This window comes from Rana temporaria, chromosome 2, assembly GCF_905171775.1.
Source record: "Rana temporaria chromosome 2, aRanTem1.1, whole genome shotgun sequence".
Taxonomy (NCBI): Eukaryota; Metazoa; Chordata; class Amphibia; order Anura; family Ranidae; genus Rana; species Rana temporaria.
This window is the reverse complement of record NC_053490.1, coordinates 47,409,438-47,427,183: the sequence shown is the minus strand read 5'-3', so window position 1 is coordinate 47,427,183 and position 17,746 is coordinate 47,409,438. Positions and strand designations below refer to the sequence as shown.

The 17,746-nt window shown below is 45.5% G+C and overlaps 1 protein-coding gene across 1 annotated transcript in view; it reads left to right on the top strand.

Annotated features, from left to right (window-relative positions):
• Nucleotides 1–17,746, top strand: part of MRE11 (MRE11 homolog, double strand break repair nuclease) — a 461,003-nt gene that overhangs the window by 29,794 nt on the left and 413,463 nt on the right. The window contains exon 3 of the mRNA XM_040340161.1: nucleotides 340–472. Within this exon, the coding sequence (XP_040196095.1) occupies nucleotides 340–472 (133 nt within the window). The remainder of the gene's footprint in view (nucleotides 1–339; nucleotides 473–17,746) is intronic.

The window sequence follows — 17,746 nt, the reverse complement described above, 5'->3', positions numbered from 1 at the left end:
TGACACAAAAGACGGCGATTACCTGCGGTTTTGTGCATATAGCTGCGCTAAATCGCACCTGGGCGCATTCAATTCTATTTTTTCTATTCGCACCAAACCGCATGTAACAAAATCACAGCTAAACGATGTGTGTGAATGGGGCCATAGGAAAGCATTGTGTGATTTTAGCTGCGGTAGAAAACTAGAAAATCCGCAGCTAAAAGCTCTATTCTATTCGTCCGTGTGAAAGGGGCCTATTATATAAGGAAGGTGCAGTCCTTTGTATTATCAAATAATAGACCTGAATCTTAGGTCAGTGCCACTGTGAATTAAAATTTCACCCATCTTCTTTGTCTATAGAGATGACGAAGACACATTTAAGATCCTGGTGGCCACTGACATCCACCTGGGCTACATGGAGAAAGACGCGATACGAGGGAACGACACTTTTGTGACTTTTGATGAGATTCTGCGGCTGACCAGAGATAATGAGGTAAGCGTGGAGTAATGGCTTCTCATATGAACAGGGAAAAGCAAGGTCTTATCCATTGTCAGTCTTCATTGTTCTGCCATTCATTTCAATATAATTTGCCTCAAATCGCAGAGGACGCTTGTAGGAAGTAATGGCAGGGTCTTTATACTCCAGCCACACAAGTGGCCATTAAATAGTTTACTGTTATTACATGACTAATAGGATTTAATGCACAGTAAGCTGCTGTAAGTGATAATGCCACAAACCCCTAACCTAACACTCTATTGTCCTTGCTACCCACTGTTTAGTAAAATCAAAAGGAGAAAAATAGTAACCTTTGCAGTGAAAAATGTACTTTCATTATATAATGCCTTTTTCGAGTAAAACATGTGCATTGCAAAGGTTTACTGCTTGTTAAGTCTAGGGGTAGAGGAATAAGGTGTAATACCTCATTCCTCACTCCAGCAGGCTCCCTCCATCTGTGCGTCTGGTCAACCAAAGCAGTGACGATATTCCCATTGCACACTCCTGAATAAGGCTTAGGAACAGCAAGTGCTGAAGCAAGAACCAGCTGGAACTGGAGACATCGCAGGTCAAATGCACATTATCGTCAGCACACCATGGGTCCTTGAATAGCGTCCAAAATCTTTATTAACCACTTAAGGACCGCCTCACGTACATATACGTCATCATTTTAAAGATGAATATCTCGGTAACGGCAGCAGCTGCTGCCACAACCAAGGTATTCATCTTTTCCATGGCCGGTCCTGTAAACGGTAACGGTGGTCTCCGTGGTGGATTCGCCGCAAGATCACCGTTATCACTCTAAAGCTGCATTTTATGGGCAGTGAGGCTGCATTGATGGACACAGTGAGGCTGCATTGATGGACACAGTGAGGCTGTATTGATGGACACAGTGAGGCTGCATTGATGGACACAGTGAGGCTGCATTGATGGACACAGTGAGGCTGCATTGATGGACACAGTGAGGCTGCATTGATGGACACAGTGAGGCTGCATTGATGGACACAGTGAGGCTGCATTGATGGACACAGTGAGGCTGCATTGATGGGCACAGTGGGGCTGCATTGATGGGCACAGTGAGGCTGCATTGATGGGCACAGTGAGGCTGCATTGATGGGCACAGTGAGGCTGCATTGATGGGCACAGTGAGGCTGCATTGATGGGCACAGTGAGGCTGCATTCATGGGCACTGTAAAGCTGCATTTGATGGGCAAATTGCTGCTGCATTTGATGGGCACAGTGAGGCTGCATTTGATGGTTACTGATATGCTTTATGTTAATATTGTTAAAGTTGTTGTTATTTATTTTTGGAACTTAATTCTGCTGAAAACATTTAACAGTGTAATTTAATTAAATAATTTACAAGGGCGTGTTTAGGGGCGGACTTAGTGGTGGGGCAGGGGAGAGGTTCGGTGGGTCAAATGGTGGCGATTAACTCTTACGGTCTGGCTAGTGGCTCAGGACTTGAAATTTTGAGCCCTGATCTAGGGGTTTGGAGATATCAAATGGTACCCTAGGATTGCCATTGTTACCTCGGGATCACCCCTAAATGACTGATAGTATACTGTCTGGGTATCTCTATTCCATGTACTCCTATGTAGGCACCAGGCTGGGGTGGGCATTGTTTAGGTCAATGCGATCAAGCTCCAGCAGCCCCCCCCCCCATCTGTGCATCTGGTCCCCCCTGATCAATGCCAACATTCCCATATACTGCAGAGTGGGGAAGGGTTAAAAACCCTGTAAGGTTTTTATTTCTCTCTTTCTCCCCATTAAGGTGATTTAGCCACTCTTTTTGTCCTGGGGACCAATGCTGTAAAATCCAAAATGTTCCAGCTGTCCTCAGTACAGGACTAGAAGAGAAATCTTCTAATGGGACATCTGTTGTGGTGACAGCGGTCAAAGAGGTGAATGCTCCTCAGCAGGTATTGCAGAGATATATGTCATCAGGGAGGTTGCATCTGATCTCTTCAGAGGGACCACTGCTTCCATACAAGCATTGGTCCTTCTCTGACATGGAACAGGCTTTTCTACCTCAGGCTGTGGCTGCTTCCTAAAGAACACAAACTGTAAGTCAGGGGTCTCAAACTCAAATTACCTGAGGGCCACAAGACAAGTTTTCATATGCCATGGGGGGCCGCATGCAAACTTTCAAACTTCAAAAACAACAGTACTGGTGTCAGCGAACACATTATTAACCCCCAGCACTGGTGTCAGCGAGCGCATTATTACCACCAGCACTGGTGTAAGTCAGGGTTTGACAAATTTGCTTGGAATCTAGGAGCCAGCTAAAAAGTTAGGAGCCAGAAAACGCACCCCGTCCCGACGAGCTTGCGCGCAGAAGCGAACACATACGCGAGCAGCGCCTGCATATGTAAACGGTGTTCAAACCACACATGTGAGGTATCTCTGCGATTGGTAGAGCGAGAGCAATAATTCTAGCACTAGACCTCCTCTGTAACTCAAAACATGCAACCTGTAGATTTTTTTAAACATCGCCTATGAAGATTTTAAAGGGTAAAAAAGTTTGTCGGCATTCCACGAGCGGACGCAATTTTGAAGCGTGACATGTTGGGTATGAATTACTATATACTCGGCGTAACATCATCTTTCATAATATTAAAAAAAATGGGGATAACTTTACTGTTGTCTTATTTTTTAATTAAAAAAAGTGTATTTTTTTCCCAAAAAAGTGCGCTTGTAAGACCGCTGCGCAAATACGGCGTAACAGAAAGTATTGCAACGATCGCCATTTTATTCTCTAGGGTGTTAGGATAAAAAATATATATACTGTTTGGGGGTTCTAATTAGAGGGAAGAAGATGGCAGTGAAAATAGTGTAAAATGACATTAGAATTTCTGTTTAACTTGTAATGCTTAACTTGTAATACCAACGGCCACCACCAGATGGCGCCAGCTCACATCTGGTGGTAATAACTTGTAATACCAACGGCTCACCACCAGATGGCGCCAGCTCACAAAAAAAAAAAATGTTTATCTCTTTGCTCCCCCCACTTCCCCCCTGCCTGCGGGCCATTTATAACTGGTCCGCGGGCCGCAAATGGCCCACGGGCCGGTACTTTGAGACCACTGCTGTAAGTCATTGAACACTTTTTGTTTTGATGCACCTGTAATTTATTTAGCTGATTTATTCATCCACTCTTTTTGTCCTGGTGACCAATGCCAATGCTGGAAAATCCAAAAGGTTCCAGCTGTCCCCAGTACAGGACTAGAAGGGAAATCTTCCAATGGGACATCTCTACTGGTGACAGCTGCCATATAGGCGAATGCTCATCAGCAGGGAGCATGAACTTTGGAGATTGCGGAGACATAGGTCAGCAGGGAGGTTGCGTCTGACTTCTTCGGAAAGACCACTGTTTCCATACATGCATTGGTCCTTCTCTACAGCATGCTGGCATGGGACAGGCTTTTCTACCTCAGGCTGTGGCTGCTTTCCAAATAACATAAACTGTAAGTCATTAAACACTTTGTTGTGATGCACCTGGAATTCATTTAGCTGATTTAAACTGGACGTTTAGTTGGACTTTCTGGTACATTTGTAAAGCTTTGTGATTCCCAGTGATGGGAATGAAGATTTCTATGAACTTCAGATACTTTGTATATGTCTGTATGTAAACTTGTGTATGTCTGTCTGTATGTAAACTTGTCTATGTATTGATTTTCCTACCCACTTCTTGTAAAGCTGAAGTTTATTTTCTGCATAGTCTTTCATGGGGCTTTCATGGGGCTTTCATGGGGCTTTTAATGCAGCACTGCAATTCATCTGTACTTCATTGAATAGAAAATAATGGTCTCTTGAATCAAGCTTCAAAGTCTGTGAATATGCCTGCAATGATTCACAGAATACCCGTATGGGGAATGTCTATATTACTCGAAAGCATTACCATTGCCTTTGTTTGCACTTTACAAAGCACTCAGTAGATTTCCTATAGTGTTTACATTTCCTTCTGATGTATTATTTCTTGACTATAAATTATTTTTCACTAAGGAATTGACCTTTACTGGCATGTGTTAACTGCTGGCCAAATCCTTGATGAATAAAGCCCATTGGTGTACAGAGATTCATTTTTGGTGAGCTACTTCCTTAAATACTTCTAAAGGAATGCTGACACTGCAGCTTTTCTCATTAGAACACTCAGGGCAGATCAGCTGATTATTAATGAACTAGTTCTTCCCAACAAAACAGCTATTTTCGTATCTAACAAACAGCTGCTTCTTCAAAGCATAAACAGGTAGGAATCTGCAACAATGTTTGTTAAAATTCTTGCAATTCATTCCAAGTAGATTATTTATTTTCTCAACAAAAATGGAGTTACTCTTTGAACTGGGTGTTCGAATATAAATGATTTTGTTTAACCTGTAGGCTGTACAGCACAACTGGATGAATCCTTGCTTTGGCTGTGTTCTGACACCTATAATACCTGAAGAGCAGATGCAGTTGCTGTTCGTCTTACAGTTTTCTGCCTGCCTCCTTAAATTTTTTTCAATCAAAGGATGTCAATGAGAGATAACTGACAGGCTATCCACATAGCAAAATTTGTATAGTGTATATTTTTGTATAGGATCTATGATTCTCGAAGTTATGACTTCACGTCCGGGCCGGCGGATATAAACAATGCCAAGACAGTTTATTTTCCAGCCTGAAGGAGAGATGGGGGGTCTTTATAGATAAAAATGTCTCCATAAAGAGGACCTGTTACGCACTATTCTTATTACAAGGGATATAATAGGAATAAAAGTGATCAAAAAAAATAATTTTTAAAGAGAACAAGTCCCTACATCCTTTACGAAGTACAAGCAAGCAGATACACTGTCAGACCTGCAGGCATCAGTGATCTGCTGATTGCTGGTGAAATGCTTTACAGGCTCCTTCAACGAAAAAAAAAAAGAATGCACATTTTTTTACCTGCAAAAAAAGTAAATTTAAAAAAAAAAATTTTAAGGCGAGGACCCGGCGCATCACGGATCACGGTAAATCACCGCTGATATCGGCCGTTTACCAAGTGATCACTCCGTCCAATGACGGAGCGATCACTTGTAAACAAACCGGCGTCATGTGATGACGCTGGTTCCTCCCTCCCCTCTCTGTACCGATCGGTACAGTGTGAGAGGGGAGAGAGAACAGGGGCAGCGGCACTGTGGGCTGGATCTGTGACAATTGCAGTCACAGATCCAGCCATCCATGCTCAGCCATCCCTGCCCCATACTGTGCCATACCCCTGCCCCATACTGTGCAAAGCCCCTGCCCCATACTGTGCAATACCCCTGCCCCATACACTGCAATGCCCTGCCCCATACACTGCAATGCCCTGCCCCATACACTGCAATGCCCTGCCCCATACACTGCAATACCCTGCCCCATACACTGCAATACCCTGCCCCATACACTGCAATGCCCTGCCCCATACACTGCAATGCCCTGCCCCATACACTGCAATGCCCTGCCCCATACACTGCAATGCCCTGCCCCATACACTGCAATGCCCTGCCCCATACACTGCAATGCCCTGCCCCATACACTGCAATGCCCTGCCCCATACACTGCAATGCCCTGCCCCATACACTGCAATGCCCTGCCCCATACACTGCAATACCCTGCCCCATACACTGCAATGCCCTGCCCCATACACTGCAATGCCCTGCCCCATACACTGCAATGCCCTGCCCCATACACTGCAATGCCCTGCCCCATACACTGCAATGCCCTGCCCCATACACTGCAATGCCCTGCCCCATACTGTGCAATGCACTGCAATACCCTGCCCCATACTGTGCAATGCACTGCAATACCCTGCCCCATACTGTGCAATACTCTGCAATACCCGGCAATACCCGGCAATACCCGGCAATACCCGGCAATACTCGGCAATACTCGGCAATACTCGGCAATACTCGGCAATACTCTGCAATACCCGGCAATACTCTGCAATACCCGGCAATACTCTGCAATACCCGGCAATACTCTGCAATACCCGACAATACCCGGCAATACTTGGCAATACTCTGCAATACCCTGCACTAATCACTTCCCGCAGCCGGCCGTCATATGACGTCCTTGACTTTGTATGGGAATATCTGAATGAGTGCAGCTACAGGCGTTATTCAGATATCAGCTTTTTCAGCCGGCGATTCCCTACACCATGAGAACAATCATAGCAGCTGTTCCCCCGCTTGATCGTTCTTACGGGAGGCGGGAGGGGACGTCCGCCAGCCTCCCGCCGTCTTCTGGTGCTTCTACCGACTCACCGCTACGATCAAAGCCAGGATTGTTTTTATTTTTATTTTTATTTCAGACTTCCCACCCTAGAGGTGAGATGTGGGGTCTTATTGACCCCATGTCTCACTGTAAAGAGGACCTGTCATGCCATATTCCTATTACAAGGGATGTTTACATTCCTTGTAATAGGAATAAAAGTGATCAAAAAATGTATTTCTTTATCGTACATCACGGGACACAGAGCAGCATAGCCATTACATATGGGTTATATAGTGTACCTTCAGGTGATGGACACTGGCACTCTCCGACAGGAAGTTCCCTCCCTATATAACCCCCACCCATAGTGGGAGTACCTCAGTTTTTTCGCCAGTGTCTTAGGTGTTGGTGCACGTTGAAGGTTGTGCCTGCAGTTTGTCCTTGGGACCAGGGCCAGCCGACCGGATCCGTCCAAGGTGCTTCATAGCCAAAGTGGACGGTACCCGGGCCCCAATTCGTGGATGGGGTTTTGCCTATAATGCCTCTCCTTGGAGGGCTGGACTCTGGGTTCCAGGACTGGGTTTTTTTAACCTATGAATACCTGCTGCCAGTAGTGCTGTATAGGTCCAGGTGTGTGGTGTTCCTGACTTGGACCCCGGTCCCTGAAGGTCTATGACCATACCCACGGTGAAGGGGGAAGATTGGGCCTCTTGCATGAGCAATACCCTGCGGCGTGGAAAGGTAAGCGGGGGGCCTACGGAACTTGGTTTGTCAGTGGGCTCCCCACAGGGGGACTCTGGGGGAAAGCCTTTTTATGCCTCTGTGCATGGGCTAAAGAGAAACCACAAAGTCTGCATGACTGGATGGCTCAAACACCCAGGTATACTGTTCCTCTGGCTGGGCTAATAGACTGCTGCTGCTGCTACAAGGTGTTTTTTGCTCCATGAGATGTAAAAGGGGAGCATGTCAGGTAAAATACTTACTTCCTGATGTCTGTGTGTGCTTCCAGCAGCTCCTGGGCTCCTCTCCCCACATGGCTTCCTGCTTCCTGCAGAGCGGCGTCGGGAGCGCGCGCGCACTGTTATAGACGCCGACGCTGCGTGGAGGGGGCGGGGGACGCCCGGGGAGTTCCCTCCCCTCTGCACATCAGAGGGGAAAACTCTATTTAGCCTGTCAGTCTGCTGAAGGCTGTGAAGGGACACGGAGCAGCGATGCTGAGCTGAGCAGGATAGGTTTGCCTATGTTATGCTGACACAGTGACACCTAGTGGCCGTTTTTTTGTACACACCTTGCTAAAGAGCTGTTTAAGCTCATATTTTCTCTGGAAAGCCGGTGTACTAAGTAGCAGTCAGAGTACTTTTATTATTAGGTACTCTCCTAGCCCAGCATTAAGGGAAGCAATATTAGGATGTGATTAAGCCCTTGGGGCTCAATATTGTTTTCTCTTGTTAGGTTTTGGGAAGTTTAGTTTCTGTCTAACATTACCCTAGCCTAATTTTTTCCTCATTTATGTAAATGTGTGTTTTCCTCCAGCTATTACAGTTAGTTGTATATTAGCGGAGTATCTCAGATTTGTTTATTATGGCTCCTAAGGGTGCAGGGAACGCTAAAAATGCTAAAGGTGTTAAAAAGCCGAAGGGTTCCCCATCGGGCTCGGAGGATATTTCCCAGAATCCACCTGCCCCTACCTCCCCGGAGGATCCGGAGGTTGCTGCCCTGGGTGAGCCATCGGGGTTGCTAGGTGCTATGGCGGGCCCTATTCAACCAACTCCTTCCTATGTCACGGAAGAGATGTTAGCCTCCACCTTGGGTGGATTTGAAAAAAGGATGGCCGCTCTTATTACGGCCTCTTTATCCGGGAAGAAGCGGGCTAGATCCCCGTCTCCCAGGTTTGAATCTCCTGAGGAAGATGTCCTTTCCACTGAGGAATTGGAAGATACAGGAGACCAGGCTGAGGATCACCTGGACCATTTAGGTTCTGAGGATTCTACTATAGAAGAACCTTTTTTAGCTTCTCACGCAGAAAAATTGTGGGTTCAGTCCTTAACGGATATGGTGCGGTCAGCCTTTAAAATGCCTTTGCCTCAGCCTCTGGCTTCCGCTGTTTCCTCATTGGGCTCCCTAAAAGCGCCCCAAGCCAACCTGGTGTTCCCGGTCCATCCTTTGTTAAAGGACCTGATATTTCAGGACTGGGTTAAGCCAGACAGGATTTTTTTGCCTCCTAAAAGGTTCGCAGTTATGTACCCTTTAGAGGAGGAGTTTTCAAAAAAATGGGCTGTCCCCACTGTGGACGCAGCCATATCATGGGTCAATAAAGCTTTAACGTGTCCAGTGGACAATATTCACATGTTCAAAGATCCTGTGGATAAAAGGCTTGAGACCTTACTGAAGGCATCCTTTGCCACAGCGGGGGCAGTGGTCCAGCCAGCTGTAGCTGCCATTGGCGTCTGCCAGGCTTTAAAAGACCAGGCCAAGCAGGCCCTAAAGGACCTCAACAGGCTCAGGACTTGGCCGACCTACCTAGAGCTTTATGTTTCGCGGTAGACGCTATCAAGGATTCAATCCAACAGGCGTCCCGCCTATCCCTGTATTTGGTTCACATGAGAAGATTACTTTGGTTAAAGAACTGGTCTGCAGAAACCCCCTGCAAAAAGCTCCTTACAGGATTCTCCTTTCAAGGAGAGAGATTGTTTGGAGAAGATCTTGACAAATATATTCAAAAGATCTCTAGTGGTAAGAGCACCCTCTTGCCGGTTAAGAAAAGGTTCCGGGGTCCCTTTAAGCGTCCAACCTCTCCAGTTCCAGGGCCCTCATTCTCTAGGCAGTATCGACGGCCTCCTGGACGCGCAGCTGCAAACAGGCCACAAGGCCAACCTGCAGGGAACAAGAGACCGTGGAACCGTAAGCCGGTTAAGGCTGCCCCTAAGGCAGCCTTGTGAAGGGGCGCCCCCACTCTCTCGAGTGGGGGGAAGACTCCGGTTGTTCTCGGAGTTGTGGGGGGCCAAAGTTACCGACCAATGGGTTCTGTCCTCAGTGACTCAGGGGTACAAGCTGGAGTTTCGGGAGTCCCCCCCTCCTCACTTTCAAACGTCAAGACTTCCAGGCGACCCTCAAAAGCAGGCATCACTTCTGTCCGCCCTAGAGCGACTCCTATCTCAAGGAGTGATTATGGAAGTACCAGCAGGGGAGCAAGGACAAGGGTTTTACTCAAACCTCTTCATTGTCCCGAAGCCAAACGGCGACGTCAGGCCTATACTGGACCTAAAGTCATTAAACCGCTTTTTAAGAGTCCGGTCCTTTCGAATGGAGTCCATTCGTTCGGTGGTGGCCGCCCTCCAAGGAAGGGAGTTCTTGGCCTCCATCGATATAAAGGACGCATACCTGCACGTTCCGATATTCCCAGGTCATTACAAGTATCTGCGTTTTGCCCTAAACTATCGGCATTTTCAGTTCGTGGCTCTTCCGTTCGGACTAGCCACGGCCCCTCGGGTTTTTACGAAAATCCTGGCCCCCGTGTTAGCCATCCTAAGGGAACAGGGCATTCTGATCATGGCCTACTTAGACGATCTTCTGGTAGTCGACCACTCAGCGGCCGGCTTAAATCGGGCAGTGTTGCTAGCAGTAAACTGCCTAGAGTCCCTGGGTTGGGTTCTAAACCGGGACAAATCGGCCCTACAGCCCACAAGAAGGTTGGAGTATCTAGGTCTGATTTTAGATACAAGACGACAACGGATCTTCCTGCCCCAGTCCAGAGTGGACTCGATAAGGGAGTTAATCCACTTAGTCCTAAGCAGCACAAGGCCATCTATACGCCTCTGCATGCGCCTGTTGGGAAAGCTAGTGGCCACCTTCGAGGCAGTACCCTATGCCCAGATCCATTCTCGGAGGCTACAGAGAACGATTCTCACGGCCTGGGACAAAAGACTCCAGGCCTTGGATCTTCCCATTTCCCTTCCCTATGCGGTAAGGCAGAGTCTGTGTTGGTGGCTAGTCACAAAAAATCTTCTGAAAGGGAGATCGTTCAGTCCCCCCTCATGGAGGATAGTAACCTCGGATGCCAGCCTATCAGGCTGGGGTGCAGTCCTAGACGATTTAACCCTACAGGGGAAATGGTCAAGGGCAGAATCGGCCCTACCCATAAATGTCTTAGAGATCCGAGCAGCTCGGTTGGCTCTTTTGGGCTGGACGGAGGTTCTGCAGGGCTCCCCAGTAAGGGTACAATCCGACAATGCCACTGCCGTAGCTTATATAAACCACCAGGGTGGCACCAGGAGTCAGGCAGCCCAGAGGGAGGTAGATCGGATCTTTTTATGGGCAGAAGCCCATGTCCCCTGCATCTCAGCTATCTTTATCCCCGGGGTGGACAATTGGCAAGCGGACTTTCTCAGCCGCCAACAGATGTCCCCAGGGGAGTGGTCCCTCCACCCCGAAGTGTTCCAGGACATTTGCCGGAAGTGGGGTACCCCGGAGGTGGACGTTATGGCGTCCAGATTCAATGCCAAAGTAGCAAAGTTTGTCTCCCGAACGAGGGATCCATTGGCCTGCGGCACGGATGCCTTGGTGTGCCCTTGGCATCAGTTTGCGCTAATCTATGCCTTCCCTCCAATACGGATGCTACCCCGTCTTCTTCACAGAATTCAAAGGGAACGCAAGCCAGCGATTCTAGTGGCCCCAGCGTGGCCCCGAAGACCTTGGTACTCCTTGATAAAAAGGATGACCGTAGAGGAGCCTTGGGTCCTCCCTCTACGTCCGGACCTCCTCTCACAAGGGCCATTCCACCACCCTGCCTTACAGGCCCTAAATTTAACGGCCTGGCGGCTGAGTCCCTGATTCTCAGAAACAGAGGCCTTTCAGGGCAGGTCGTTTCCACCCTTATAAACGCAAGAAAACCAGTTTCCAGGTTAATATACTATAGGGTGTGGAAGGCCTATATTACCTGGTGTGAAACCAGGAAATGGGATCCCCGCAAATATACCATTGGGAGAATCCTGGAGTTTTTACAGTTGGGAGTGGAAAAAGGTTTGGCGGTCGGCACAATCAAGGGGCAGGTGTCTGCCTTGTCGGTCTTCTTCCAGAGACCTTTGGCTGCCCATTCCTTAATGAAATCCTTTTTACAAGGTGTTATTCGGGTGAATCCCCCGATTAAAGCTCCCCTGTATCCTTGGGATCTAAATTTGGTTCTATCGGTCTTGCAAAGGCAGCCTTTTGAGCCCTTGTCCGCGATCCCTTTGGTCCTTTTGACTAGGAAACTAGTGTTTCTGGTGGCCATGGCATCCGCCAGAAGAGTGTCGGAGTTGGCAGCCTTGTCATGTAAGGCACCTTATTTATTAATGCATAAGGACAGGGTCGTTTTGCGGCCACTTCCGTCCTTCCTGCCTAAGGTGATATCGAATTTTCACCTTAATCAAGATGTGATTCTTCCATCATTTTTTCCAAAACCTTCTTCTAAGGAAGAGAGGTTACTACATTCCTTGGATGTAGTTAGAGCTGTAAAGATTTACTTGGAAGCTACAGCCCAGATTCGTAAGACGGACGTCTTATTCATTCTGCCGGAAGGGCCCAAGAAGGGCCAGGCAGCGTCTAAGGCCACTATTTCTAAGTGGATTAGGCAGACGATTATACAGGCCTATGGCCTGAAGGGGAAGAGTCCACCCTTGTCGGTTAAGGCTCATTCCACTAGAGCTATGAGTGCCTCTTGGGCAGCGTATCACCAGGTCTCTATGGCCCAGGTCTGCAGGGCAGCAACCTGGTCATCTGTCCACACATTTGCAAAATTTTATCAAATGGACGTTAGGAGGAACGCTGATTCAGCTTTTGGGCAGGCGGTACTACGGGCCGCAGTTTAATCTCCTCTTGTCCGGTGGCACCTCCTGTTTGGTTTTTTCTGGTTGTCTCCCTCCCCTCATGGAGCATTGCTTGGGGACATCCCATATGTAATGGCTATGCTGCTCTGTGTCCCGTGATGTACGATAAAGAAAAAGGGATTTTTAATAACAGCTTACCTGTAAAATCCTTTTCTTGTAGTACATCACGGGACACAGAGCTCCCACCCCTCTTATGGGGAATTTTGGGATGCATATTGCTTGCTACAAAACTGAGGTACTCCCACTATGGGTGGGGGTTATATAGGGAGGGAACTTCCTGTCGGAGAGTGCCAGTGTCCATCACCTGAAGGTACACTATATAACCCATATGTAATGGCTATGCTGCTCTGTGTCCCGTGATGTACTACAAGAAAAGGATTTTACAGGTAAGCTGTTATTAAAAATCCCTTTTTTTGCGGAAAAACGTGTCAAACTAAAATAAATAAAGTAAAATGAACAATAAAATATTGTATTTTTTTTAAAGCGCCCCCTGTCCCCGTGCGCTCGCATGCAGAAGCGAACGCATATGCAAGTCCCGCCCACATATGAAAACGATGTTCAAACCACACATGTGAGGTATCTCTGCGAACGTTAGAGTGAGAGCAAAAATTTTGGCCCTAGACCTCCTCTGTAACTCAAAACATGTAACCAGTAAAACTAATTTAAGCGTCGCCTATGGGGATTTCTAAGTAGCGAAGTTTGGCGCCATTTCACAAGTGTGTACAATTTTGTGACATGTTGGGTATCTATTTACTCGGCGTAACTTCATCTTTCATATTATGCAAAAACATTGGGCTAACTATACTGTTTTTTTTTTTTTAAGCACAAAAACGCGTTTGAAAAATAGCTGCGCAAATACAGTGCGAGATAAAAAGTTGCAACGACCACCATTGTATTCTCTAAGGTCTTTGCTAAAAAAACATATATAATGTTTTGGGGTTCTATGTAATTTGTTTGCAAATAAATGATGATTTTACATGTAGAAGAGGAATATCAGAACTGGCTTGGGTGTTCCAGAACGCCTGAAGGTGCTCCCTGCATGTCGGGCCTCTCTATGTGGCCACGCTGTGTAAAAGTCTCACACATGGGGTATCGCCATACTCGGGAGGAATAGCAGAATGTGTTTTGGGGTGTAATTTGTGCTATGCATATGCTGTGTGTGAGAAATAACCTGCTAATATGACAATTTAGTGAAAAAAAAATAAAGAAAAAAAAATCTTAATTTTGCGAAGAATTGTGGAAAAAAATTACAACTTCAAAAAACTCACAATGCCTTTTTCTAAATACCTTGGAATGTCTTCTTTCCAAAAAGGGGTCATTTAGGGGGTATTTGTACTTTTTTGGCATGTTAGGGTCTCAAGAAATTAGATAGGCCGTCAGTACTTCAGGTGTGATACATTTTCAGATATTGGCACCATAGCTTGTGGACTCTATAACTTTCACAAAGACTAAATGATATGCACCAATTTGTACTTATTTTTACCCAAGATATATAGCAGTATAAATTTTGGGCAAAATGTATGAAGAAAAAATACTAATTTGCTAATTTTTTTTACAGAAACGTAATTGTCATTCAAATTGTGAGAGCACCGAAAGCTGAAAATTGGTCTGGTTATTAAGGGGGTTTAAGTGCCCAGTTGTCAAGTGGTTAATAGCAGGAGATTTAACCACTTAAGCCCCGAGCCTGTTTTTCGGATTCGGGATTTACAAGGCTAAAACAGTTTTTTTTGCTAGAAAATTACTTAAAACCCCCAAAAATTATATCTTTTTTTTCTAACACCCTAGAGAATAAAATGGCGGTCATCGCAATACTTTTTGTCACACCGTATTTGCGCAGCGGTTTTACAAGCGCACTTTTTTTTGGAAAAAATTCACTTTTTTTAATTAAAAAATAAGACAACAATAAATTTGGCCCAATTTTTTTATATATTGTGAAAGATAATGTTACGCCGAGTAAAATGATACCCAACATGTCACGCTTTAAAATTGCGCCCGCTCGTGGCATGGCGTCAAACTTTTACCCTTAAAAATCTTGATAGGCGACGTTTAAAAAATTCTATAGGTTGCATTTTTTGAGCTACAGAGTAGCTCTAGGGCTATAATTATTGCTCTCGCTCTAACGATCGCGGCGATACCTCACTTGTGTGGTTTGAATACCGTTTTCATATGGCGGCGCTACTCGCGTATGCGTTCGCTTCTGCGCGCGAGCTCGTCGGGACGGGGCGCTTTAAAAAATTATTTTTTTTGTTTTCTTATTTATTTTTATTAATTTTATTATTTTTTACACTGAAATAAAAAAAAAATGATCACTTTTATTCCTATTACAAGGAATGTAAACATCCCTTGTAATAGAAAAAAGCATGACAGGCCCTCTTAAATATGAGATCTGGGGTCAAAAAGACCTCACATCTCATATTTAGGCTTCAATGCAAGAAGAAAAAAGAAAAATTTGTCATTTAAAAAAAAGGCCAACAAAAAAATTGTCTCTTTAAGAGGCTGGGCGGGACTGACGTTTTGACGTCACTTCCGCCCAGCAGAGCTATGAGGACGGGTGGGGGCCATCTTGCCCTCACTCAAGTCCTCACTCTCCAGGCGGCAACATCCGATCTCCTCCGCCGCTACCGACGGCTACGGTAAGCGGCGGAGGGCGCGGAAAAGCGGCGGGGGGGGGGGCCCTCTCCCGCCACCGATAATGGCGATCTCGTGGCGAATCAGCCGCAGAGACCGCCGTTATCGTTTACACGGCCGCCCACTGTAAAGGTGGATATCCCGGTTCTGGCAGCAGCTGCTGCCGTTACCGAGATATTCAGCTTTAAAATGAGGACGTATATATACAGTGGGCTGTCGTTAAGTGGTTAAACTGTATTAAAACCACATCAAGACTCTTTCTTTACAGGCTACCTCACTTGTTTCTTTTAGAGCTCTAAAGAAGATTAAATAGATTTTATATAAACTAAGTTACTGATACCTGGAGAGTGAATAATCCAAATACGAAAGACTAACCGATTTTATATTCTAGAATATATTACTTTTTTTTTTTATCTCTCAAGCTTTTGTCAAATGAATTGCAGTGGTTCATATAGGCCAGTTCAATTTATCAGACCAAATACCAATTTACTTGAAAACTTCAATACGAAAAAGGAACAGCTCAACATACAAATGGTAATTGCTACTCTATTAAAAATGAGAGAAAAATAAGTTTTTAACAATAGAAGGATACTTTGATAACAATAAACACTCCGTATCTTCCCCAGCAATTTTATGGGAAGTTCATAAATCCTTTGTACAAGGCAAATTGATAGAAATGGCCAGAACTGAAAAACAAAATGAAAGAGAAAATAATTCACTTCCAGAAGAAATAGCAATACTGTAACAGATACAAAAAAGAAAGCTCTCTATTGAAACACATAAAACAAATATTACTACATTTAAAAGTATGCACAAGGGTTGAGAAACTCAAAAAATAGGTGGACTTTGTGTGCACATAATGAAAAAATTATAAAATGTATTACAACGTGATTAAAAAACATAGAACACATACAATCAACACCCTATATGGACACAATTACCAGTTACTAAATAAATATGCAGTTATAAAGGTTGGATCAGAGAAAGAAATATTGACTTAATGGTATGTCTAATAAAGAACATTTGATCTAATACCCCCAAAACTTGCTTGTCGACTCGTTTCGCTAGATTCTAGCTTTCTCAAGGTAGGTGCTGGTAAAACATAGAAAGACTAGACATACATAGAAAGAGCCAGAACCTCAAATTCAATCTATGTATATATCAGAGCCATACATATGCGTAACCCGTTAACTATAAACGTACAATCCCTAATCTTCTTAACGATTTTGCACACTATAATACCCTGTCTAACTTGCAAATCAACTTCTCCAAATCGTTTGCCTTGAATGTGATGTTGCTGAAATCTTCAAATCAGCTTTCCCTTCTCACGGCCAAGGGCGATCCATCTCATACCTCGGGATCCAGCTCCCATCCTCCTTTAACCTCTACACACTTAACTTTCTGCCTTTAGTCCACGACATCCAATGTGACTTCCAACACTGGCACCAAGGGGCTTTTCTCTTGGTTCGGACGGGCAGCCATCGTGAAGAGGAACGTATTTCTATGTCTTGCAAACAATCCCTATTCTTTTGCCTAAAGCATTCTTTTTCTAGCTTACCGCAGAGAGATTTCCAAGCCCAAGAGGACAAAGCAGCATCTGCAACATATCTCAGCTTGTACTCCTTCTTTTATTTTTTTTTTGTTTGTATGGGGCCGAAAACGTACCAGAATTAGTTACAACATACTTTCGCTACAAAAACTGAATGGAGGCATAGGTTTGCCAGATGTCTACAAATATTACTTGCCATGTCATCTCCCGAGAATAGCTGGCTGGAACCTACACCAAAACGTGAAAGCATGAGTCCGCCTAGAGCAGGTGAATTTGACAGTTCCCCTACACCTAATCCCCTGCTTACCCAAGCAGCATACTCCTCAAGACTGTGCAGATCACCCAATGATGGGAACATCCCTGCTCTGCTTTAGACTGGCATGTAAATCTTTTGCCCTCTCTTCATCTCCGGGCTTGCTTATCCCTCTTTCATATAATCCTGACTTCTCCCCAGGCTTGTCCCCTAAATTCCTAAAAAATATCTAACCTCATGAGCAGATTCTGCGAAACACTTCTTTCATTGGGGCACCTATCTTACGATGCCCTGAAAGCTTAGATGCGCACATCCTCTTTCCCCTTCTGGACTTGAATCCAATTGCGGCACTTCTTTAATTACCCCAAATCTTCCCCAGACTGGTCTCGCACACACACAGCATTTGAGGCTATATGTTCCAGATCCACACCACGTACTATCTATGCTATATGCCCTTCTTTTTTCAGACGGCTCCCTGAAGGCCAGTAGAATGTTTTAAAACTGGGAAAACCAACTTGAGCTTAAAGCGGGGGTTCACCCTAAAACAAGTATATACCATTCAATCCAGCATACTGCCGACATGAACAGTATGCTGTTTTTTTTTTTTGGGTTTACATACCGTAGTATAGGTATTTCTTCCCCCGGCTTCCGGGTAGTGAATCCCGCGGCACTGGGCGTTCCTATTCGAGCCTAAGTGATTGACATATGACAAAAGCTTGCCCCCCCGCGCATAATGCGCGTCGCCAGTTTCCGAAAGAAGCCGAACT